Here is a 27,397-nt window from a genome sequence, read left to right on the forward strand (position 1 = left end):
TATACCTTCAAGCAGTACAAGAATGTCCACAGAACATTTGTGCTATTAAGAGTAGGTAGATTCCATTGGAGTGGGTAAGGGGCATATCATTATCGCAAATTTCGAGGATAAAACTACTTTACAGAAAATGTCAACTAAACTAGAAACATTATGTAGTGTTATTTCACGTCATTAAATGCTGAAGATATAATGAAACATTTTAAAAATCCATTAGGCTTGTTTCTTAACTCGTATTTTAGTTTAATATCATTAGTTAATGTGATTAGGTAAGTTAATGCCATTTGGTATCATTGTTTACATGGAAACAAATTCAGCTAATAGCAGTAAACTACTATTGAAATAAATGTGTTTAACATACAAATCACTGGAAAATTCTTACAGAATGGTATGGTGAACTTACCAATCTTCCATTTATTTTTCTCACAATACACTTTTTATTTTATCTAGTGATTCCTCATATAAACATATTCTTTAGATGTTCCACACCTCCACACCTAACCACTGCTACCCTAATCCCTCTCCTACCCCAACTCTCTTTTAGAAAGAATAATATTAAAAAGTAGAGTAGGTTATAGATTGTTGACCATTTAACTTTAATAATGATAAATATCTGATATGTAGTTAACCTTATATCTGACTGATAGTATATACTTTATTAAGTAAAGCATCCCAGTGTTCCTTTCTTCAGTTCTAGGTTTTCCTATAAAAGCTGTAATTTGGTGCTAATGGCATCAGAGCTTGACTGAGGCCAACACCACCACAGGGGAGGGGCTAAATTAGGCGTTAATTGGGTGACATGAAACAAAACATAAAACACAGTATGTGTCCTTTCAAAGCCACCTGATTTTCTAATTCATTGAAAGCAAGAGATAAATATATTCATCAACAGTAAAGAATGAACCAAACTTAAAAATTCAAAATCCACACCATAAAAATATAATCATTTTAAAACTTTCAAGCTACTAAACCCCAGAATGCTTTTCTCCTTAGGTTTGCTGGTACTATTTCATTCCTAGGTACTAGACTAATCAAAGGAAACTACACAATAAACCTCCCATACTTCTTTACAGAACCAGACTCAGATGGAAATAATGTACATTTATTTCAACTGATATATGTATCATTCTGGGTTCCCAAGAAATGCTGTCATTGACCATCAATACTGTAACATATACTCATGGATTCCATAACTTTTTAGAAAGTTTTCACAGGTGAATTGTTTTTTCACCAGATTAAAAAATACAAACTCAAATGATATATGCATCTATTTTTCATGTATAACCTTCCATGGATATCCTAAAGAAGACATACATGCACCCATAAAACTAAATAATGTTGAGATATTTTGCAGGGGCTGGGGTTAGATAAAAGTGATATATCATATGGAGAAAATTGAAATAAAAGAGTTTTCTGAAATTTGATTTCAGAAATTGTGATTCACAGTTCTTATTTTTAAGCACATAGAATGAAATATCAAATATATAGCTGTGTTACATTTCCCACATAAAAATATTAATTCATTTGTACATAATAACTAGTTATAATATCATCATGAATACAATATTTTATAGTGATAACTATCTCAGAAATTATATAGAAAAATCAAATGAAATGAGAAATGTTAAGGCATCATTGATTTGTATTACACATGTGTATTGCCTGCCAGAAATTGATGCCAATTTAAATTTCCACAAGAATTATTAAAAAGTGACCATATATTTGCCAATGCTAGGTTAATTAGAATACTCTGAACTCACACACTAAGCTTGTAAATCATAGAAAACTAGATCAGACAATCAATTTCATATTTCCTTTCTCCTTTCCATACTTTCTCCTCTCTTTCATTAGTTCTTTCTTCTTTAAATATTGTTTTATTTCCAAATATTAGGGAAATAAACAGGGGTTCTTGTTACTTGTAGTTCTTCTATCCTTTATTTACTGAGTAAGTCCCATGTTCAATGAACTGTGGGTACATACAAAGATGACTAAAGATGAATAAAAACAAGTATGAGTTTAAACAAAGCCTAAAATGTTCTCATAGAAAACTGTGACACGATGATTCTAATATTAAGTGTCACAATGCTATTTCTCCATACTTTTAAAGAAATTATGAACAAGTATCTCTGCTAAATACCCCAAAGCCTGATAACAATAGTCATTCCTGAGAAAAGAAACTGTGGGATGGGGTCTCAGGGATGACCTTTGCTCCAGGTCTATGTAGATTACATATTTTAAAATGTCTTAGGCTGAGTATTATAGGATTCTGAACATGAATCCTTTTTAAAAGAATGTAAAAAAACTGTAAAGGTAATATATATATATATATATATATATATACTTATAACTCAAACAGGTAAAATACATTGTGATATAATACAAAATCTACGTAATTTCTCATTTAGTACTAGCTTAGGGATTCATTTTCAGGTTTTGCTCTTTGTATTATTTGTTGTTTTGAAATTCAAGGTAATATTCACTAAGTATAATTTGGAAGCAAAAGGATGATCATTTCATAACCCATATGAAACCCATATAAGATAAACATAAACACACTTGAATACTTTCCTAATTGAGAAAACGTCATCAGGCTCTTGGATCTCTGTTTCTCAAGACAGAGGGAAGGGTAAAGAGGAGGCAAGGCCTTTCTCTTCTCCTGAAGAGGGAGCGACTGAGGAGAAACGCACACCCACAGACACAGAATGAGAATGTGACAAAGAGTACATCCAAAGAGCGACTTTCACAGAAGTAAACTCCTCAGCTCTAGAGCCCTGTTCACTTTGCTAATTATTAGTATATCATCCTAGGTATGCTATGCGGGAAATGAATTATAATTAAGGGTTTTCATACTCACAAAGTTTAAGGCTACACAGAGACTAGCTATACAAAACAAGAAATTAAATAGTGATACAAATTCAAATATTCATGAAATGCGATCTGGAGGCGTAACATTTGCCTTATTAGTGGGTTGTTTATAAGTAAATCTTTCAGAAATTTGGTAAGTATTTATTGAAAGACTAATGGAATGTCAAGAACTATGCTAGATACTATCATGGGTAGTTAAAAAAATGTTAAGGTTTGGTTGTTACTAAATTTAAAAGTTGTAAGAGTAAAATATTATATGAATAATGAATAAAATAAAATGCCATGTGATGATTCCCATAGGAAAAGGGCAAAAAATAATCAAAAAATGCCTGACTGCAGTGTATTTAGGAAGCTGAGTCTAGGATGATTGCTTAAGCTCAGAAGCTCAAGGCTGGTGACTGCACCTGTGAGTTGCCAGGCCCTCCCACCTGGGCACTCAGAAAAAGTCTGCCTTTAAATAAATAAACAAAAAGACAAACAAATAAATAAAGGAAAGTTCATCTAACAGGGTGTAAGTGGTATTCAATTTTTAAGTGTAAGGAAAGGCAAAACTTCAACAGCAGGGCGCCCATAAAAGCAAGATATGTTAAGAACCAGAAAAACAGTAATTACCATCAGAATTTGGAAAAGAACTTAGGGAAACTTCTTTAATGATGTGTAGTATTAAGGTACAATAGGTAATTGTTAGAGGCAAAATGGGTTAATTTGTTTTTCTGTTTGTTTAAGGCCAATTGTTAAAAAATGAGGTATCACAGAAATATCTAAGGCCTTGCTTAGGCAGAGAAAAAGACCAGCACCAGGCCAAGGGAGCAGGGACTTCAACTGTGATAAATATAGGACTGAAAATTAGAAAAGATCAGGGTTCAAGAGGAAGGCATTTAAACGTCAGCCCAAAATGAAAGGAATTTTCGTAAGTAATAGAAGCGTGAAGCTTTCTGAATTATAAAGCCGTACTATGTTGTGTGTTATAAATTAGATTCTGAAGAAAGACCTGGCAAAGGAAGTAGAATGGCCAAGGCAGTGAAATATTTGTTTAGAAAGGAAGAGAAAAATATTGTTTAATTATTATAAATGAACAAAATGTTCAGATTTGTATTACCTTTTAAGATATTCTTTAAAAGTTTATTTTTATAAAAGATTCTGCAAAGGATCAAATGATCCTGTACAAAAATGTGTCCAAGGGGTTATTAGAGACAAGGACTCAAAAGCCAGACAAATATGAATAAACAGCAGTCAGCCTGTCTCTGGGACTATTAGTGCTCAGCCTATTCTCACTATACCATGGTTTTCTTACATAGAAAATGTTTATATACATCATATACATGTATATATGTAATGTATTATAGCTTATTGAAGTATCTTATTAATACTCTAATTGTATGTTTCTCTTTTAAAACAGGTAATAATAGGACCCATTGGATTAAATGAGTTACTAACAATTTAAGATTAAATTAGTTAATACACATGAAGTACTTAGTACTTGTTATGTACTAATAACTAAAAAACACAATTGAGCTGTTTTTATTGCATGCCTTAACTCTCTTCCCTTTCATATCATTTAAACTATACCTGTTTACTACTGCTGTATTTTTTGAGTTCTGCATCTTATACTGACAGTACCCTAATTTTAAACCCCCTATTTTAAAGTATAACTCAAGTTGTCTTTGCATGAATTATCAGGTTACTTGTAACTTATATCATAGAAAAATAAAAGCTCATGTTCAAGATATTTTAAAAATATGGAAAGCAAAAGATCGCCCACAATCTTACTACAATGACACGTTCATTTTTATAATTATGCTCCTGTCTATTTTTTTCCTCTGTATATTCTGTAGAATGCTAAACATTGATGTATACAAAATTTTATTTTTCCCTCCAAATTATTAATAAAAATTCAAAATTCCTAAATAGCATAATGACACAATATGGATGAAGTTCAGTCAAGGTGATGCACCTCAACTTTCGACATTCAGGTCATTTCCAAAAATCCGAATTATAGACACTGCTGAGGAGAATAAAGGTTACGTACAAAGTTCGTTCTTTTATTGACATGCCTTTATAGGTAAATTATCAGAGGTGGGATTACTGGCTTAAAGCATGTTTAACTATTTGCAGCCTATGAAATATATGTTCATTCATTCATTACCATGAGATTTCTTTACTTAGCAAATCATTGTTTCGTTATTAAAAATAGGGTAACAGGGCAGCGCCTGTGGCTCAAGGAGTAGGGCGCTGGTCCCATATGCCATAGGTGGCGGGTTCAAACCCAGCCCTGGCCAAAAAAAACACACACACACAAAAAAATAGGATAACAACAAGCATTATTTACTATGTATCAGATAGTATTCAGAGGCTCTTTACCTGAATTATTTCATTCAATTCTGGCAAGAACTCTATCAGGGAAGTACTATTTTTATTAGCCCCATTTTATACTTGAGAAAATAAAGGTTTAGAGAGTTTGTCCTACTTTACGCATCTGGAACCAGGATCTTAAAACTCTGTGACTGCAGTGTCTGAGTGCTTACCCAGTATTGCATCTTACAGTTACACCTCTTTAATTTTCAGTACTGTATGTTTTAGTGACTCATTTTATTATGGAAATTTCATGGTAAAAATTACATGTTACATGTCTGTGTAAATAAATGACTTTAAAAAAATTTAATCAAGAAACAGATTTTAAATATTGTTAATACTATAAAAATGAAAGGATGTTTTAATTTATCAAATTATGCATGTCATATTTGCATGAAATATATGTTATTAAACTAATAGTTGATCTGTTAACTTAATAAAAATACAAAGAAACAAGTATTAGGGAAGTGCATTATAGAAATTATGAACCTGTGATTATTTAATTCCACTTTAAAATAAATGATCAAAAAGGAAAATTTTAAATCTTTGCTTTCAGAAAACATAAAACATAAATAGTGCAAGCAAATCATACTTCAGTGTTTTGGTATATGTGCATGTGAATGATATTATATCTTTTAATGTTTTATAATTAGGGTAACCAAATATTTTATCATCCAAATCAGAAAGAATACTTTGATATAAAAAAGAGGCAATGTTAATAAGTAGAACAATTATCTCAAGCAAACTGAACATCCTACTTAAAACAAAGTTTCACCAATTCTTCAGTAACTAAAATCTACTGGTTGAAGTCTTCAAAGAGTGGAGGGAAAAGACTTAAATTGGTAATAAGGATTTTTGAATTCTCATCCAATTCCATTACTTATATTAATATCTCTGAGCTTCAGTTTCTTTATATGATGACAGAGATAAAAAATAATACTTTCTCCTTCCCGATGATGTGGTAGGGTTTAAATGAAAAACTGAACTTATCATTCAATGTCAACTGCAAATGCTCTAATTTTAAATCCATGTTACAGTATCTAACTCCACATTTTGATAAATGTTGATCTACTTTATAAATTGAATAAAACTATACAGACGTTACAAAAATTCAAAATTTGTTCTGGTATACAATGTTATGAGTTTTCCCAGAATATCTGAATATGTAAATATAATCTCTCAAATTTTAAAATGGCTGTACTTTGTATATAACAAAATATATTGGCTAGTTTACATTGAAAATGTTACATAATTTATAAAGTTAGATTAAAAAAGACTTCTGACAATAAAGTATGCTATGTGGAATTAAATATTTTTTAAAAACTGTAAAGAGATGTCTTAAAAATATTTTATTTAAGAATTGGATACAAGTTCTTCATATATTAGCAGAAGTAAGAAACATTTGGTTTTCAAAATTGAGGGGTTTATTTTTCAGTCATGAATAAAAGCTCTTACATCAACTGATCAAAACTGTAGTCAGTTTTCATAATTAGTCATATTTCCTGTTATCATTATCGTCTACCGAACCTCCAATGGGCTGCCACTCCAGAAAGTGCTCAGATCAACCTGCCTTTAAGTGACTAACCACTCTCATTTGGCTATGGATTCACCAGCATCCTTGCTGAAACACATTAGTTTTCCTCAATATGGGACTGGAATTTGTTTTCAAACTCTTAACAGGATCATTGAAAGGAAACAGGAAGAATACTATAAAGGCAGGCCTGGATGGATTCCAGAGGCAAGGACTCTTGCAGCAATGCAATAGAATTATGCCAAGGAGGGAAGTGTTTTTGCAAACGAACATAGTTCCACAGTTAAGTATAAGGTATTAAATTTGTTTGTCAACAACACCACAGCTAAAAATTAAGAAAGTTATGTCATACACACTTTACTTGACTTATGGCAAAACACACATACGCTTTAAGTTAAACGATAGGAATGCAGCCCGCTTCCTTTATTTGTCCTTCTTTTTATGGACTTATTAATACCTAATTCCACCTATTCCAATGCAGAATCAATGAAGATAATAGTGGAGTAATGTCACTCGATTTTAAAACATTTCAGTAGTTTTCAGTGACAATAATTTTCACATTCAAATGTTATAATTCTTGAAACTAAAATAAATGAATGTGAGTGATTTTAATAATATGGCATTTAATAATTCTTGCTCATTTGGAAAAAATTGGGATTTTTTTTCACAGTACTGTGGTTGAAGACAGCTTTTCTGATTACATTTCTAAACTTACAAGTGTAGAATTCAAACAATTCCTTGTTTGCTTTTCCTTACCAAATAAATGTGGAAATCATTTGAGTTAAATTTCACAAAATGAAACAAAAAAAAAAAGTAATCTTCTTTAAAAATATCAGAAGAGCAGACCCTTTAATGTTATTTTTAGTCTTTTCTGAGATAAATTTAACTGGGCACTTCTATATGTATTTCTTCTTTTTTTGTTATTTTTTCCCATTTTTAATTGTGCAAAACTTTTAAATTCTACCTTCATGTCCATCAGAATCTGCACAATGTTGAAACCGGCTGCTTTGACAGCTACCATGTAATAATGTTCTTAAAAATTCTTTGTAATAGGTACTGCTGAATTCACTGTCGCTTTCAGGTAACTGTTGTTAAGGTCTAGTCAGTTAAGAAAATTGCCTTTCATTGACTTGATTAGTTCACTAAGAATATTTCTATACTTACCCAGAGGAACAGCATTCTGCTTACTAATAGTGATAAATCTTCATCACATTTTGATTTCCACTTACATGGAACTTGCAGGATTTTATACTCAATTAACAATACTGCTAATGTGGGATGAGGGAAGAAGACACGAAGAGACAGGTTTGATCCCTTGGGGGGTATAAAGAAGGCTGCTAAACTGGCCTATGGGACCTCAACCTCCAGCATCGCTATTTGTTTCACTCAGACGTCACTTCACAATGTCAGTTACGGTGAAAACTGAATACAGGGACTCAGGCACTTTACGTGCTTGGTGACCACAGAACTGAGTGAGGTCCGTAACTCCTCAAACAGGACAGAAAAATATACTTGCCCAGAAATTCCATCTAAAATGTATAACCAACAAAAATATTATGTGAGCCACGAATGCAATTTTTAAATTTCTATTAGCCACATTAAAAAAGAATAAAAAGAAACAGTTGGAATTAATTTTAATATTATTTTCTATTTAACCCAATGTACCTAAAATAGGATTATTTCAACATGTTGGAAATATAAAAGGTTACTAACAATGTATGTTACACTCTTTGTTTATAGTATGCCTTCAAAATCCAGAGTGTAAGCTATACTTACAGCACATCTCAATCTAGAAGAGCCACTCTTTAAAACCTAAAGAAGTAAATGTGGCTGCTGGTTACAGAACCGGACAGTGCAGACCTAAATATATTTTTTTAATTATTATTTCTTTTTAAAATATTCTACTAGAATGAGAATTTAATGGGGAAATAGTATGATCTATATAAAATATATATATAAATATAATATATATATTTTATATCTATATAAAATATATGATCTATATAAAATATATATGCCCCAACACTGCCAATGTGACCTTTACGATCACGATTGAACAGAATATTTGCTAGGATTCTCCTTGTTTTGTGATGAAAATTAGGGTTATGCTGTTGCTAAATGTCTGGGCTCTGCAGTCAGAATGCCCTGAGTTTGAATTTAAGCTAAGAAAAATAATACTGAAGTAACTGCAAGTAAGCTACCCTTGATAGTCCCAATTTTCTACTGTGCAAAACAGAAATGATAGTGATACCTACCTTGTTAAATAAATGTGTATATGTAAAATGTACAGGCAAGTGTCTGCACACAGTAAGTTATCAAGAAAACTGAGTGATAACAATTATTGTTAGTGGGAGTCCTCTCTAATTTAATTAGGAATTGCAAATATTAAAATTATGCTGCTGACTTAGGAGGACAAGAGATGTACAAAAGTGAATTTTTAGAATATATTATGTTTTATAAGCTAAAAGAGACATAAGTAATTTAAGTTTATTATTAGACATTTTTCAAGGTATCTACAAACAGAAAAAAAATTATCAGTTTTGAATATTCATATAACATAGTTTTAAATATCTCACCACACAATGCCATTAAGAGAAAATTCAGTTTTATGAAACAAAGAAAAAGCTTTTCTAATTCACAGGCTGTTACTGCTTCAAAACAAACAAAAAACATCCAGTTGATGATTGAAATAGCTAAAACTTTATTTTGGCCCACTTCCACAAAAATGTGGTCATTTTATTATTTAGTTCAGAAAAGAATTAAAGCTTTGGCAGAAGTAACCACAGAGATTTATTAAGTGAAATTTGATGATTTTATATCAAAGTTTTAGAATTTATGAAAGATTGTAAATTTGTTTATGCCTTGCCTGTCAACTTTCCATTTACTGCTATTCACAGACCCAGACAACAAGTGTTTAAAAACAGAGGGAATCATATCTCAGTAAATCCTAATCAACAACATCACTTCAGTCTTCCCAGCCTGAGGCCCACCTACCAGTCTCCTTTCTTCAATTCCACAGCCACTGTTCTACTGCAGACTTCCATGCAAAGCATAGGACAACTTAAAAATTAGTAACAAATACCAATGCCACCAATGTTTACTTGCACCCTCTTGGTGCAGATACAACTACAGATCATCACTAAGTCACGGTGACTTTGTTTAACATCTACTGAATTGGACTAATGGGAAAGAGCAGATTTCGTTATTTTTATTGATATAGAAAAAACTGCAAAAGAGAGTTTTAATAGCACATGTTACTTACGTTCACAAGTGTCCCCTTTCTGCTGGTAGCCTGCTTTGCAGATACATTTTCCAATGGGCACTAACCATTCTCCTTCTGCACTGCAGTGCATCCTGGGGGAGTTCTCCGCCTCTTCCTCTGCACTGCTGACACATGTCCCTCGAACCTCGACTAAAGAGGAAAATTCTGAACCAGTCACTGTATCTGGAAAGATAGCTAAGTTCTCAATAATGGACCAGCACTTCTTGTAGTACACTTTGACAGAAACCAAAGCTATGCAAGCCCCTACATCCTGAAAGGCAAGATAGAATCCCTTTTTGGACAAAGGTCCAATCTCTCTCACCTCAGTGTTAAGCTTCATCTTTCTTTCACCAAGGTCACCTTGGGTAAAACTTTCATCTGCAGCAATGGTGTCTATTTTTACATAGAGGTTTTCTCTTATATTCCTGCCAGTGTCATAGTCTGTTTCGTAATAGTACAAATTAAAGGTTTCCTTGCAAGTTCCCAGTACTCCAGGAAGACTGTTACAATCCCTCAGGGTGAATTTCAATTCTACAAAAATCCTTTGTGCATTGCCTTTCGAAATCCAGTTAGTCCGCAGCCAGTTGTTCTGGTTGGGCTCCAGGACCTGGCACACCTGGTAGGTCCGTATGGGGGTGTAGTTCTCATCCAAACCACTAATTTCTTCCCACTGTAGAATGTAAAAAAGGTCATCAGTCATTCAGCTAAAAATAACATTTTGCTTTTGAAAGTGCACATACACCACAAATGCTGATCTTTGAAAGAGTGAGGTGCATTCCTAGTCTGGCCAATACCTGCAAAACAGGGAATGTAAGATTTCCAGTTCTGCTTCATGTCGGCGGCAGGACATCACAGAAGCTTGCTTGCATCGTTTGTACATACAATTTCATTTTGTTTAATATCTGTCTGCGAGTGCTCTGGCATTCCTTTTTACATGTTTGCTTATGCCTGTATTCTCCACTGAGACCAGAATTGTCATAGACTGAAGCTCATGATTATTTCAAATATCCAGTTAAAATATGTGTCTAGATAGATGAATGGTAACATTTCTGATAACTCAGTTGACATTTTAAGTGCCCATATTATAATTAGAGAGCACCTAAAACCACAAAGAAAAATGCCAAGACTACTCTGAAATGTGAAAGCATTCAAAAATATGTTGATACTTATAATACGGAATACCTTACGATCTTTTCAAAATAAGATACAAGTATCATCTTATAGTATGATTTATTTATTCCAGTATAATACACAGTATTGTTCATTAAAGCCACAAAACGACAATAAATAAGTGGATATAAAAGTATGATTCATCTTTGCAAATAAATTGCTTTCAATCGACCATCAAATGAACGTGACAAATCAGCACACTGGATCATATTTAGCGATAAGCTTTCTAAGGAAAAATATCAGATGTTAAAAATGTCCATTTATATGCTGATATGACGCATATACTACAAAGCAAACCAATATTATATTTTAACAAAATAAGGAAAAAATAGTACATTTAGCAAAATTTGCAGCAATTCCAAGACCATTAAACCATATATAATACTCTTTACTGCCTGTTAATAAGTAAATTAATTTCACCTAATGGACCTATGAGTCTAAAATAATAGTTCATATTATTTTCCATGATTACAAAACTTCCCACTTTACATTTATGAGACCTTAATAGGGAAACTGTCATCTACTTGTATTCATTTCCACAATAAAAAATACCAAATATGAAAATATATTTGTGTTCAAGACCAAAGTCACATAGCATGCAATATTTAAACTACAGTTTCAAGAAAAGCAGATGGGAAAGTAAACTAATAAGCATGTGGAAAAGAGTTCCATTCGTAAAACCTGATCAGAGCATGTTATCTTTAAATGCTCTGTATAATATTGATATTTACTTTTAAAACTGGTTCTTAGAAAATTAACAAAACTGAGAAATTAGCAATGTACTCCAATTCAGAAATCTCTTACATGATGTTTTACAATATTTGCTACAATTTTATTATACACAAGACTAATATCATCAAAGGTACTCAAATGCAGCAAAACTCCACTTCCGTGTGCAGCTTTTACTCAGCACAACTTGTATTAGTGACTACTCAACTTTGCCCATTTTCCCTTTGTTTCCCTTGGCTATTTATATTGTGAATGACACTCAGGCAAATATACTCAAATTTATCCATTTGGATGGGTAGATGTGAATCCTTTAATTAGATTGAAATTATTAGAAAAAGTAAAATCAGTAATGGTATCTACCAAAAAAATCAAAAGCTCCAAAGATATATGTGTTCTTTTTAACAATTCCCCAGTTGTGGAAACTAAAGCTAATTATTATAAAAGTATTTCCCAAGAATTCTTTTAACTTCAAGGGCAATTATGTTATTTTAGTCTATGTAAGAAAAATCAATTCTACTACCCTCGAAATCCAGCTAATTTTAATTTGTGTTTAAAAAATGTATTTCAGAGGGGAAAATTCCGAGAAAACTATGGCATAGATAACAAATAGGGAGGTCACATAAACGCCTTTAATGCAATTCATGTTTTATTATCTCACTTTTCTAAGAGACTTCAATCATTTCCACAAATGACACCATTAGGAAAAATGTCTTAATTCAGATACTGCATTATATCCACTATTTTTATAGTAAGCTTATAAAATATTTTCTCAAGACTTTTGTTGTAGAAGCATTTTCTTTCCTGTTATATATTTAGTCACATGTGAACCAATTCATTTCATATACGGAAAATGCTGTTGATCATTATTTTCTAATATTATTTGTTGATTCCTATTCAGACATGGGGTTAACTGTTAACTCAAATACTTCAAACTAATAAAATGCCCATTTAAGTCTAAGATAACATTGCTAGTTGTAAGTTATCGTTTTGTGGATTAATTGGATAAAATACTACAATTATGGCGGCGCCTGTGGCTCAGTGAGCAGGGCGCCGGCCCCATATGCCAAGGGTGGTGCGTTCAAACCCAGCCCCGGCCAAACTGCAACAAAAAAATAGCCGGGCGTTGTGGCGGGCGCCTGTAGTCCCAGCTACTAGGGAGGCTGAGGCAGGAGAATCCCCTAAGCCCAGGAGTTGGAGGTTGCTGTGAGCTGTGTGAGGCCATGGCACTCTACCGAGGGCGATAAAGTGAAACTCTGTCTCTACAAAAAAAAAAAAAAAAAAATACTACAATTATGTATCAGTTCACTTCTCAGAGATACAGCCATCCTCTATCTCTGTTTTAATTGATGGATGATAGAAAATGGGCTACATCTGTCCTTGGCAAGAAAAGTGTTTCATTTTTTTATCATGGATATCTTTCCATAATATATATTATTTTACTCACAAAAACCACTTCACTTTCAAAAAAAACTATTACTGTCATACCTCAAACTCATACACTTTTTATATTTAATCTATTAAATATGTGCCATTTTTCATAATTTATTGTGACCAGCAGATAACTACAATACAAACTAAAGCAATGTTTCAAAACCTATATTTAATGCAAAGTCTGAATATTTTTAAAAGATTGGCTTTGTTCACATTTTGCATTCCTAAACTTTCAGTTCCTGACATGTTGATTTTATGATGTTGTTTTTATACACAACAATCCCTTTCTGAGTTTCATTCTTTTTGCAAACTCTGCTAGACTTTTTGTATCTTCGCTTACACTTCACCCTCTTTTAACTTCAGATTTCCTAATGTGCGCAAGATCAACTTAAGTAACAATGGCATATATTCTCCTTTCTCAAAGCCTTTTTAAATACAATATGAAGAATGTGCTCTGTCTCCCAAATAATAATAAGATCTGAAGACATGGATATTGAACTATGCTTAAGCAATACAATCTTTCTGGATATGAAACATACTGGTCAGCATCTTTTCAGGATTTACTCACATTTTGATAGATGTATTAGACAATTTTCACTGATACTTATTGTGTCAGGTTTTTCCTGTAACATGTGCGTGCCCTGCCTTCACATCGGATTAGTAACAGCAGATAAGCACACAATATAAATTTGGAGAATCTAAAAAACATATTTCAGCAAATTTTATGCCAAAATGTTAAACATAGTACGTTTTTAGTTGCCTTTTAAAGTATATTTTGAGTGATGCTAAAAAACGTTTTTAGAAGAGGAAAACAGATCACATACTGTTTTGAAGAATTACACACAAGCTACTTGGTGATTATACTTCAGAAGTAAAAGGCAACTAAAGAGGCTTAAGTGAGTTTGTGAAAGGAATGTTTCTTGTAATTAGTTAACATTTGTAGCCTGGACCCTGAGGTATGATTCCACTCACAATAAAGACTCAAAAGACTATGGCTTTGGGAGTTTGTTTGCTTTTTTTCCATTTTGCCATGTTCTAACGTATACCTTCCTTACTCAGAGAACTCAGTGTCTTGCCATAATCACAACAGAATATTGAACAAGATATTTGGAATTAAAACAATTTAAATATGAAGAATGCAAATGATTCCTGGGGAGTTGTTGTGGTGGTGGTAGTAAAGTTCTGTGTCTTACTTTAAAAAAAATAAATAGTGATATTTTACGAGAAAAAGCACTTACCCCATTGGGCGGAGAGGAGATCCACTCCAACTCTGTCTGTTGTGCTTTAGAATCCAGCAGTAGTACTGAAAAAGAAAGTTTATTTGCAGATGTTACCTTAACAATTTAAACACGTTTGTAAACATTTTTCAGGTGAATTTAATTTTTTCATATAATTATCACTTTATGACTTAAGATAGAGCTAGTTATATAATGAATGGTGCAGTGAACAGGCATTTGATGCAAGCATATTCCAGGGGAAAAGATATTAAAATATCAGTGTTATGTACAGTATTCTTTAATATTAAAATATTAAAGTAAATTTTAAAATGCATTGGTAGAGTGAAAGTGAGGGTAAAAATTGATGTGATATTGATCCTATAGCAATTATATATTATAGTTTTGTAAGCCAATGAGCCCTTTAAACTTTGTCATATATAACAAGAGCACAATGAGGTATAATGCCCATATTACTCTTCAAATATTCATTACTTTGTAATATTATGCCAAGACAGTATTCTTGCTATCTTTTGAGAAATGGAGTTTATCTTCTTAGAAAAACTTTCCACCCATAGCGTTTTCTCTTAAACCAAAATCAATACAGAAATGCTAAAAACCATGTTAAGTAACCATGTTACCAGGAGAAAATAAATTGAAGATTATTTAGAAGATATATTTCTGGGTTAGTCAAACATCTGTTTTCAGTTTATATATATATGACTGAAATAATATATATATATTTAAATTTCTAAATATTCCAAGATATTAACTATTTCTCCAAATGGTATGTTTAAACTCTTGACTTGACTTCTAAGAACAGTGGTATCCTACTCTTAGGCTATCAAAAATAGTGCAATTGATTTAATAAGCATATAAAGTATAAAAAAGCCTCTGGTAGTAGTAACATGAGAATACATTAGAAAATCATACATTAATACACATTATACTTCCAATTTTACATTTTTATTGTTTTGGGGACAATTTACTCTCCTAAACCACACACTCTTTTATTCAAATTAGTTACAGACTTACATGAGCTTCTTCACTTTAAAAATATTTACCTAACTCTATAGCATTTTTGACAAATGCATCATTTGTTCAGAAACAATAGTGAATATATTTTTTAAGTGTGTAAGTATGCTTAACATCAACATCCACAAAATGCTAAATTTTGACTTAAATAAAATATTAGCTTATATAAATGTTTAAATACTGAACAAAACTCTCAATCACTGGAAAGTGGAATTAGTATTTGAAATGTAATGAAAATGTGCTCTGCTAAGAAAACAAAGGAACTGTCTTTATGTGTTTAATTCCTTCACACTAGTGAAGCCTATTCCCTGTAACTGAAAATACAGGTACACTGGGGATTTGGAGTTTTATTTTGTTTTGTTGTTTGTTTACTAAGACTCTCAAGGAGACTATGACAGAATTTTAAAAAATAATAATAATCACAGATGATTCCATGACAGGAAACACAGAAACATAACACTTTTAAAATATCAATTTGTATTTCAACTTGGAACATCAATATGGACTAGAGAATTTACATGAAAAGTAATTTTTAAGTTCATTTTTACTCTCTACAATAAAAAAAAGGCCAGGAAAACAATGTGGGTTCGAAGTGTGCTTTCTTGAGTTGAATCGTTTTGTGTGTCCTCTGTAATGAATACATACAACTGGATTTTAAATCCAGGTGACATTCCCGGTTCTTTTCTCAGAGTGAAGGAAGCATTGCGATTATTGTTTCTCGCCTTTCCGCTACCCCTTATCTCTGCCTGAGGGTGGAAGCCAGGGACTGAGGAGAGCGGTGATGGCAAACAAGTTAAAAGAGACACAATCAAATTAAAACAAAACGGAATGCAGCCGGAGAGCAGCTCTCAAGGGATCAGCGTGTCCCTCTCCCGCCGTCCACTTTCTAGAGAAGCCCCAAGTGCGCGCTTTCCCCCGTCCCTCCGGAGCACAGCACGTCCCGCCAAGGTGCAGTCCGGCAGCCCCTCGGATGTAGGGCACACCCGGGCTCAGCGCCCCACCGCGCGGCCCAGGAGGGGGCGAGGGGGTGAGGGACCGGGCGCCCCGGGCCGAGCCGGCGAGGGCAGCGCCGGCAGCCACTGGCTTCCCGGCCAGGGCGGGGCCGTCGCGGGGCGGGGCGGGGGCTGCCAGACGGGCGCGCCGAGCATCCATTACGCCTCGCGGCCAGACCTGGGCACTCCAGGGAGCCGGTGGCGCCCGGCTCCAGGAGGAGCCGGGAGGAGGAGAGAGGCTTTCGGGAAGCGTCTCCACGGAGGGAAAGGCGGCAGCGGCATTTACGGAAAGGAAAAGCAGCAGCTGCACTTCGCCTCCAAGCGTCAGACTGAGACACGCGCTCCCAGTAGCGGCAACTGACCCCAGGAGAATGTGCACAGGGAAAGTGGAAAGGGCGTCCCTTTTCTTCCTCCACCTACCCCCAACCGTCCCAGGAGGCCGGGCACCCGCTCGAGGAGGTTCCCAGCGCTAGCCCAAGGTTTCCGTGAGCCGCCTCAGGGCTTGTTTCCAGAAAACCAGCTCCTGATGGTCACTGCGTACTGGCAGCGTCGCCACCGAGAAGTCGGGAGCACTCGCCACCAGCCCGCCACAGAGCAAGCCCCCCCACACACACACAAACACACATACGCTTTTTAAACATCTCACTTCTACATCTAAAGAATTCAGGTTCCTAGAATCAGAATCCTTTCCACGTAGCGTGCGCCCAGAGGAGCAGCGAGAGCCGACCCGCCTGAGGGAGCCTCTCCCCCTAGCGCTGCAGTTATTTACAGCCCAACTCCCGCCGGCCGCGGGGTTCGCGCGCCCGGCTTCGCTGCGGCCGTGCAAACTTTTCCTCAGGTCTCGCTGCTCCGGAGGAATAAGGACAAGGTGCCAGGCCTGAATGTATCTAATCGCTAATGTCAGTAGTGGAGAAATGTGGGTTTGGTGTGGCTGGCTGTGCGCTTCTACCAGATGTCCATCTGTCCACAAACACGTACCCGCCAGCTCAGAGGCGTGGGTTTCTCTGAATGGGTTCAGCGTCTACATAGGTTGCAGATGTGCACACTGGGGGTCACAGGTCAGGTGGATGAAGGAATAGAATATGGCGTTGGGTTTGGGGGACTGAGTGAATGAAGAGAGGTTCACGAATAGAATACGGAAAAGCAGCGCCAAATGACTAAGTTTTCAGGAATATATGAAGCAAAGACCGACATGTACCCCCCAACACTAGAATGACCTAAATTTGATAACAGAGCCCCTCCTACACTCCAGAAACAAGTAATTATTCCTATTCTGCCTTTAAAATATCGGAAAATCAACCTTACAAGCACAGCCTGAACGACGGGGGAAGGGGGCGGCAGGGATTGTGACACTGCTCAGAAGCAAGACACTTCCATTGACAGGATTTATTTTTCCCCAGCTCCAACTACAGGCCCCGAAAGGTATTTTACCTTCTGTCAATAGTTAAAAGCAAAAGGAGGGAAAAAAAATAACCACATAAAGGTGTCTTTAGCTGGCCAAGCGAAACCCGCTCTCTCCAACCCGATCTAATCCTCAGGATCCAGGTCTTTCGCAATTATTTGGCCACTCGGACTCCTCATCTGCCGGAGTGCGGGGCGAATAACTGGCGATCCAGGTGGCCGGCGGCATCTGCTCACAACCGCCCCGCCGCCCCGGCCGGCCGCGGACCGCCGCTGACCCCCGGAGGCCGGGCCCTGCGCGCAGAGCCGCCCAGAGACTGCCCGGCCGCGGGACGCGCTCCGCTCCTCCAGTTCACCTCCGCGGCGTTATTGTTCCGCGCCGGCGGTCGAGCGCCAACCGCAGGCCCGCGCCGCCGCCTCCGACGCAGCGAGCACTTCATTAGTAACCCGAGCTTCCCCAGCCCACAGAAGTCTCAGCCCCTCGGAGAGGCTCCGCTCCACGCTCCCGCTGCTCGCCAGCCGGCCGGCGGGGACGCTGGGGGCTGAGTCCGCATTTCCGACCCCAACTCCGGCTGCTCTCACCGACTCAAACGCGGAGAAGAGGAAGGGCTGGATAAGGCTAGAGGGAAAGTGACCTAGAGGATGATCTCGCCGGCCGTCCTCACACCCACCCCACCCCACCACCCGCACTTGCTGCTCACGTCCTCGGACTGCCCGCGCCAGAAATCCCGCACCCGTCGGACGGACGGCTCGGGCGCGGGGATGCAGGCGGCTCTACGCAGCAGCAGCTCCGAGAAACCCCGGCTCGCCGCCCGCCGGTCTGCCAGGAACGGCCCGAGCGGTGAGGGGGCGGGGAGCCGGCGGGGGAGGGTCGCCCGGAGCCGGAGGCGCGGCCGGCGGCGCCGCGGACGAGCCGGCTCGTGCAGGTAGACAGCTAAATAAATAAGTCAGAACAAACTTTGCTTCCCCATCTCCTTACCTTCCTTCGCAGCCTGCGCCTCCCCCGTGTGTGCAAAGCGGAGCAGCCAGATGTAGCATAAAATAATCCATGAAGGGTACCGAGTTTGAAAAACCATGGTGCATGAGCAGGTTTTATTTTAGGTTTCAGTTATCTTGAGTCGTAGCTTTTTAAATGCTGTTTGCTCCGAAGTGGGTTTTTTATTGCCCTCTTTGCATCGATTCCCCTTCTCGATCCCTGACCGGCTGCTCCACGTTTAGCTTTTTTTATGTTCCCCCCCCCCTCCTGTTCGTTCGCACCGTGTTTGCTGCCTGCGAGTCTCCGACTGCAGACCGGCCGCTTGCTCCACACTCCAATAATATCAATTAGGGGTAGGGGGCGGGGTTCCGAGCTGAGAGCCTCCGCTACTCCGGCTGAGTGGCAGGCGCAGCCGGCCTGCCAGGAGGCGATTCCCAGGGCCAAGGGGCGGGTCCTGGCTAAACAGCCGCCCCGGCCTCGGGGGCGGGGTCTGCAGCACGAGCCAATCGGTGCCGAGCGGAGTCAGGTTGCTGGTCCAGGATTCCCTCCAGGTTCTGAGCTCCGGGTTCGCGCTGGATGCTCCGAGGAGCAGAACGAGGGTTGCAGCCGAGGGTGCGTGCTGCTTTGGGCGTTCTGCTTTTAGCAGCCGCAGCTTTCGTGGAGCTGAAACAATCCGAGAATAATGCTCCCAACTTAGACTCCCGTTATATATGTACTCCTCGCTGTCTTTTAGGAACCAAAGGCGAAGCAAGCTTCTCAGCTATCAAATACGAAGCGCAAACAGTGAAATGAATTGTATTTTTATGTAAAGTGCCTTTTACTTTTATGTTGCTAGTAACAACCCTTGTGGGGTCGGATAACTTTGTTTTTTGCTTTTTTTTTTTTTTTTAAGTTTCTACTTCTCTTTTTCTGTTGCTCCAAGGGCAGTCAGCTTCGGGCACCACCCACCACAATCCATGGAAGAATAAAAGTAACCAAATGGATTAGGTTTAATCAATGTTTCCAAGAGTTTGCAACAAGCTTTGGCAAAAGGAACAGAAGGGAGGGAGGAAAGGAAGTCTTTTGTTTTACGCCCCTCTTCACCCCGCCCTATCTTTTCACTGTAGTTGGTTGAGTGAAGTGAGACATTAGGAGAAAACCTTTAGACGATTCTGTATCATTTTTTCTTGCATGTTTATCATTTTATGAGGTTTCTTTGGATTACTCCACTTTGGTCGTTTTACATCTTGCTGCATAAATTATGCTTAATTTTAAAGAATTAAAATAATACTTGTTAAGTTAATGAAACAAGACCTTCCTGTTTCCCAAGTATTTACAATTTGTAGGAATTATTCAATAATTATCTTTCAAAGGGAAACTAAGAATACATAATGCAGCCAACATCTCCAGGTGAATTCATCCAACCAGAACAGCAAGGATGACGGCGTAGAAATCTGCTTTCCATTAGGCAGTCCTGGACACTTTGCATTCAAGAGGTGGGTAACATAATAAGAGGAAGAACTTTTAAAATCTTAATTGCCGAATCATCAATTTCAAATGGTAGGCATTGTAACTTGATCACATTTTAAAGACGATCTTCTTTTCTTCTTGCAGAGAAGTATTTCTTCCGTTAAGAAAATTTTCAATCATCTCGACTGCCTTTATTTCTGATAGGTACAAAGTTTGATGTCACATAAGGCTCTAAACTTTTCCCATCCTGTCTATGTGGAAATATAGGGCGAATTGAGTTGTTTCTGGTGTTTAGAAGAGACTTCTCAGAGACGACAGTCCCAGATATTTTATCAGAAACTGTCTTCTTTCCTGTAGTTTTTACTTGCTTAACAAAATTACACTGAAGAAAGAAATGAAATTTTATTCTCCTTTAACCTCTTTGATATTGCAGTTTCCATGTTATTTCTTAAATGTTAAATGTTCTTTGCCATTACGCCTAATATTTTAGAAATTGTCTCAACGAGCATCTTAAATGCCCTTTAAAAGATGAATAAGATTTGTAAATTGTTTAATAGGTTAACCTCGGAAAAAGAAAAATATATATAGGGAAAGCATATTTGTTATAGAGAAGATGAAGCATCATTTACACAAATATAGCTGCTTTGAATGCTTAAGGGTGAAACTTGTAAACTAAAACCACAAATTCCTACGCAAAGGCTTTTAAACTCAAGGAACTACAAACTCACAAGTATTAAACCACCTATAGTTAAAATAAATTCTTCAGGATTTTAACACTTTTCCCAGGGTCTCATCCCCACTTCTTAAACTGACATAGAGGTAGACTTTAAAAGTTTAAAATAATCCTTTCATCTATTGAACGACTAATACTCAGTGATGTGAATACAAATACTTTCCCATTAAAACCAGGAAACCAAAGAAGTCACATCCTTCACTTCTCTGATGAGTGTAGGTGGTATAGGGAGTCGCCCTATTTTGTCCTCTCCCTCTGTGTCAGATGGGGGCTTATGCAGCCTCACTCTTATTTTTAAAGACAAGAAGCTTCACATTAAATGCACATTTGCCAGGCTGCTGACAGTTCTCCCTGCAGAGCTGCACAATAATACTCATTTGTACGTTTACAAACCTTTCTTCTTTTGTAGTATGTAGGTATATTGGTAAAGAAATAGTGGCATTTAAATAAAAATAAATGACTGAGTCAAAAGAGAATGTTCATCATACAGTGTTATACAGCATAGTTTATATATAAATTTACATTAGACTGCATTTGATTAACAATAAAGCATATAAACCTATTTGTACATAAAGTACCTAAAATAAATCAATACTTACAACTTTCACAGTTTAGAAAAACAAATAATATTGAATTCCCTCACTTCCTTATGGTTTCTCTTACCTTGATATCTATGATTTATGTATATTATTTCTAGAGTATTTTTAAACCTACCTTGTGTTTGTATATAAAGTGAATTAGAACTCATTTTCCTGAGTAATGCTAAAAACTGTGTACAACCAATACTTCTGAGCCAAAGCCAGAACTCTAAAAGCTATTTTTCAATTTGTATGTATTCATTGTGTAATGCAGAAGACAGAGTAGCCTACTTATATCTATCAAATTTTAAATAAGTAGAAAAAAGAGACTAAAACCATAATATTTCCATTTATATCCCCACTTTTGAAACATGTGTCATAATGTGTAAAGATAAAAAAAGCCTCTCTTCACACACAATGAATACATACCCAGCTTCACTGTACTTTGAGTCTGTCTGTATCATTACTGATAATCACACACAACTGTACAAATTCAAGACACACAGGCTGTCTCCAAAGTATCCAGACATAGAATATGAACAAGAGACATCAGTGCTGTATACATTATGGACAGCCCCCCTATATTCCAAATAAGGGTGCAGCTGTTATTTGCTTTTAACTTGCTACAATACTAATATTTACCTCACTGTTTACCTCAGGGAACTACTGGTTGATTTTAAGTGAGAAATAGTTGGTTTGGAGTAAAGTATAAAGATGTAGGGGACTAAGTTCTATGAATTTTCAAACTGAAGAAAAGGCTAGATGTGTATGTCTAGTATTCAGGCCTTTAGAAGTTAAAGGAACAAGTGGGGACTTTCGTATGTCACCAATCCAAGACGGTCAAACTAAATAGTTAACAACAATGATGAAATCAAAGGGCTGTTTCTGAACCTACTGCTTGTGCACTTACTGTCTAAATGCGTTCACAGCTAGTAAATGTGAAAATGCAAGTTCATCACAGAAAAAGGCATAATTTAAACTGAATTAGAAAAGGTACTGTGCAGAAGAAACTGATTATAAACAGAAAAGAAGCATTATGTCTCAGTTAATAGATATTACAGAAAATTGAGTTCTCTGTGATTTTGGTCAAAATAAAAACAATCTTTTTACTGTGCAGGAGAATCATTTACATATTTACATTAGCATGATTTATGTAGTGTATATAAAATATTTATCTGTAGTCTAATGTAAGAAATACACATAAGGTAAACTCATTAAAAACATATTAATAATTTCACTTATTTTTTAAGCTTCAAATTGAGGTGTCAGTATAGGAAGTCAGAGGCCAGGAAGTGAAGTGAAGACTATATTTTGTTCTTTTATAAAATTTCACCTTTTTTGATGTCATAGGAATGGGTATAGTTAAGATCGTAATTACAATTCTTTAACCACAATTACTGAGATAATTTAAGAGAGCTTAACAAATAAAAATATAATTTATATGTAAATTGTAAGAGACCACGTAAACATTGCTAAGTTTTCTCTAAAATTTTTGAATTACTTAAAATATTCCACAGTGTTAAGGCAAATCACTTTTATTTTGGGACTACTATAGAATATTTTGGATTTTCTTTTTATCAAATTTGATTTTGCATGGAAAGTTTCCTTCTTTCCATTAGTTACACCTCATTTTGCCATAAATTAGCAGCACTAATACAAAGACCTGACTTAGATTATGCACAGCACTTCTTCTACATGTTTTCATGATTTCTCAGGTAATTTTTTCTCTCTTCACCCAGTGTGTTGTTCCTTGTGAAGAGCTCTGATAATCCAGTAACCACCAGGGGGCGCCATGACCTCTGGGTGTGCTGGCCAATCAAGTACTCACTGGACTAGCTAATCATGAAATTTTGTGTGTGTGTGCATCTATATGTACATATTACATATGGATCCATGATATTTGTGCCATTGATATTATACAAGTTTCTTATTCTCTCTGTACCTATGCTAGCCTATTAAATGACTTCATAAAAATTAGTGAGATGTCCTCTCACCTGTATCAGTCTATAGAGGCCAAGTTAACTGAATAAGCTTACGGATAAATTAGAAAGTGAATAGTTAACAGGGAAAAATCTCTCTCCAATTAAAAAAAAATAAACTGAAGAATTCTGAGTCTTCAGATAGACCTCAGATTTTCTCTCTCCTACTGTCCACCCACTTACCTTACAGTGTTCTCCCTCAGGAACAGGGCAAAGCTGGGATGGAAAGTGCTCTGGGACCTAGCCATCCAATGTTTTGAAGGATCCTCTAAAGTTGCCAGAGAACTCTCTTGCTTGAGAAGTATTTTGGAGACAACTCTTCACTGGAACCTTCTGAATAATTAATACTAAAAATGAAATTCTGTCAAAATTTCCCTGGCTAATCTCAGGGAGGTCTAAGAAGAGGTCTTAATAGTACAAGTGTTTATATATTGTAATCACTTAGAAGAAGAATTTTTGTTATAAAGAAGAAAAGCATGAAAAGTACCTGCTAGTTATGAAATTGTAAAGCTATGGCCATTCTCTCCCCTGAAGAAGAGTGAAATTCTATTCATTGCCAAAGGTAGTGCCGTAAAATACCCTGGACGAGGCATGCAGCTGTCCTGTGTAGAGAACATTGGGAAATCGATGTAAGAGACAAAAACCTTTATTGGAGGAGCAGACCCCAACCCAATCCATTTGAATTTTAACACTATTAGAAATTCTCCACAGAACTCTACTGAGGGCAACAGAGTGAGACTCTGTCGAAAAAAGAAAGAAAGAAAAGAAAAGAAAGGAAGGAAAGAAAGGAAAGAAGGAAGGAAGGAGAGAGAGAGAGGACAGAGGGAAGAAGGGAGGGAAGGGAAGGGGAAGGAAAGGAAAGAGAGAGAGAGAAAGAAAGAAAAGAAAGAGAAATGCTGAAAAGACTGGGACTGTTCTGACTGAGAAAGAAAATGCATCCAAGTGCCTCAAGAAGTGCTGACTGTAAGGGAAGGAAAACCGCGAGCTTAACATTTGCTGGCAGAAGACATGAGCCCATACTCAAAGGCCCTTACAACTCAGCGGCCTGGCTGTGGTGTTTGTGCTGATTACCTAAGTATGAAAAAAAAGAACTGTACCATTGGAGCTCAGATATTGAACAACACTGTAGCGGGGGTAGGGGTGGCGCCTATAGAACTGGGTCTCCCTGTAGCAACACTACTCTATATAAAGGCAGCTTTCAGAAGTTATGCGATATGGCAGCAATAAAAATAAAGTCAGTAGTGGACAACATTTCATAATTTGGGTGAAATCTACTCTCTTTGAACTGATATGTCCCCATGGATTCTGAGACAATGAAGAGGAGGAGGAAGCTTCAAAAGGGAGAATTCCTCTAAATTTGACAAGCTAATTTGTAAGTAAGTGACCACATTTGCTAGGATGATGTGGTTCAAAGTGATTACAGATTCACAGTTCTGAATAGAATAATATTCCAGAGGAGAATAGTGACCAAATTCTCAATTAAAAAATAGGCTTTTCAAGTATTTATTAAATATTTAGAAAGGCACTGGGGGCATATGTAGATGAATAAAGCATAACCCAGCACTCAAGAGACCTCACACGCCTCAGGATGCCTCTGACTCAGGGATCAGAGCATACGTTTTGAGAAACAGGTAACCAGACAGCTGTTCTCAGTGTTTATTTCAGCCCTAACAAAACCAATGATGTCGTCATAATCCTGCTACTGACCATAAACTATAAGACAATTCAACACACAGTAAGGATTTTATCACTTGGCTTGTCTAAAGTTGTTTTATTTTCCCCTCCCTGCACCCAGATCAAATAGAAAGTTTTACAAGTTTTTCGCTCCATCTCAGATTCTATCAGTTTATTATTATCATTATTTGTTTTCATAGATGCATTGATGTTGATAAAACTACAGAATTAGCCTGGCTTCAGTTGATTTTAGATTAATGAATGAGTGGGGTCAATCTCAGTTTAATTAAGTATTTTAATATCTGATAGTTTTTCAGCAGTCTTTTAACAGGCAGGCATTGGTGACAAAGTCTATAAAATATAAAGACATTAAACACCTAGCAGAAAGTTGCCTCTTTTGATAACCAGAAAAGACAAAATCTACTTTATTTACCTTACAAGCACAGAAAAAGAAAAAATTCTCCTACATCCCAATAAAGATTCCTTATGATACTTCTTTCAACTAGAATGTTATTCTTCTGTATTATCAGATATGTATTTTAATAATTTATAGATTATTTTTATATATCTGTTATTTAAACTTTTGAGGGAGTAATTACTTTCTAAGTTTGAAAAAGATATATAGTGCTGTACTAACATACATACCCTCAGGTGGCTTTGGGGAAATTCCAGTGGATCATTTCATTTCAAATAAATGATAGTTGTGTCCATTTTAGAGAATTAACAATTGTCACTCAATCAGTTGTTCTGGTCTCAAGACTGTAAAACAGGGTGGAGAAAGACAATGAAAAGAAAAGGAAAGCGGTAACAAGTTAGAATCAGGTCAGAGTGCTACCTATACAAATACATTAAAATACGATGAATATTTTTAAATCTTCTACAGTTGGCCATTTAAATTTGAAATCAACTTTAAGACATAAAGAAATAGATCCAAAAAATGAAAGTATATATTTTAGTGTTAGAAATACAAAGAGTTCTTTTAAGTTATAGATGAAATTTGAGTGTTAGTGTATATTTTTGTATAATTATATGTATATTTTTACATTTCATAGATTATATTGAGTAGCATGAAATACCAATATATTCTCTAGTAATACTTATAATTTAAATTTTTATTTTCTCAGCACTCACCATTATAAGGAATTTATTTAAACATAAAAGTAAATGCTTATCATGTCATGTTCATTTCTTTATTCGTGCCTGATTTGAATCACAAAAACCTAGAAGTAGTCACCATGCAAATACACATATCATGTATCATTTCCAAAATCTACTTGACTCACAGATTTTGCATATTTCTCTATACCCAGTGAAGGCCGAATGACCTTCATCTTAGTTTCTACCCAAACTAAGTCTAGCCCTCAGAGGCAGAATTCAAGGAACATGACTTACATATTCAGACAACTGTTGTTTCATTTTTGTATCAAGGTCTATATCTGGTTCTCTGAATTTGGTATTTAAGTCTTTACTTTACATCCATAGTGCAAATCGTGTAGGGAAACTCTCCACTACCCTTGCCCCTATAAAATGATCCTTGTACCACCACCCCCCAAAATATATATAGACTAAGGAGAACATCCTGGAAGAAAATGACTATGGGCTGCAAATAGCAGATGGTCAGGCAAAGGTAATCTGAGAAAGGAAATTAAAAAAAGATAATATGTAAAGGGCACAGTAGAAGGTATACTATATATATAAGTTGTAGAAGTTATATTTTTATTGAGGAAACACACTACTGTGGCATTTTAAGCTACAGAAATTTAGTTTAGAAAATTAGATGACCCCCCAATTTTTAGAAGTTCCTATATTGGTTATATGTAAGTACATAACAAAACCCAAAAGTCAGTGGCTTAACAAAACCAATGTATATTATCTCATAGTTTCTGCGGGTCAGGAGTCCAGTGCAACTTACTTGGGTCCTCAACTCAGAGTCAGGGCTGCATTCACGGTGTTAGTCTGAACTGTAATCGTCTCAAAATTCCAGGGAAAGATTTGCTTCCTAACCCAGATGACTGTTGTTACACCACAG

General features: G+C 36.4%; 1 protein-coding gene across 5 annotated transcripts in view; it reads right to left on the reverse strand.

The window, feature by feature from the left end:
* EPHA7 (EPH receptor A7) overlaps positions 1 to 19,294 on the reverse strand; it is a 189,906-nt gene extending 170,612 nt beyond the window's left edge. For all 5 annotated transcript variants that reach the window (XM_053592184.1, XM_053592183.1, XM_053592182.1 and 2 more), the window contains exons 1-3: positions 18,959 to 19,294; positions 14,576 to 14,640; positions 10,008 to 10,677 (exon numbers count right to left, since the gene is read on the reverse strand). In XM_053592184.1, the coding sequence (XP_053448159.1) occupies positions 10,008 to 10,677; positions 14,576 to 14,640; positions 18,959 to 19,055 (832 nt within the window). In that variant the 5' untranslated portion in view covers positions 19,056 to 19,294. The remainder of the gene's footprint in view (positions 1 to 10,007; positions 10,678 to 14,575; positions 14,641 to 18,958) is intronic.
* Between the last annotated feature and the right edge of the window lie 8,103 nt (positions 19,295 to 27,397).

This window comes from Nycticebus coucang, chromosome 5 (genome assembly GCF_027406575.1).
Source record: "Nycticebus coucang isolate mNycCou1 chromosome 5, mNycCou1.pri, whole genome shotgun sequence".
Taxonomy (NCBI): Eukaryota; Metazoa; Chordata; class Mammalia; order Primates; family Lorisidae; genus Nycticebus; species Nycticebus coucang.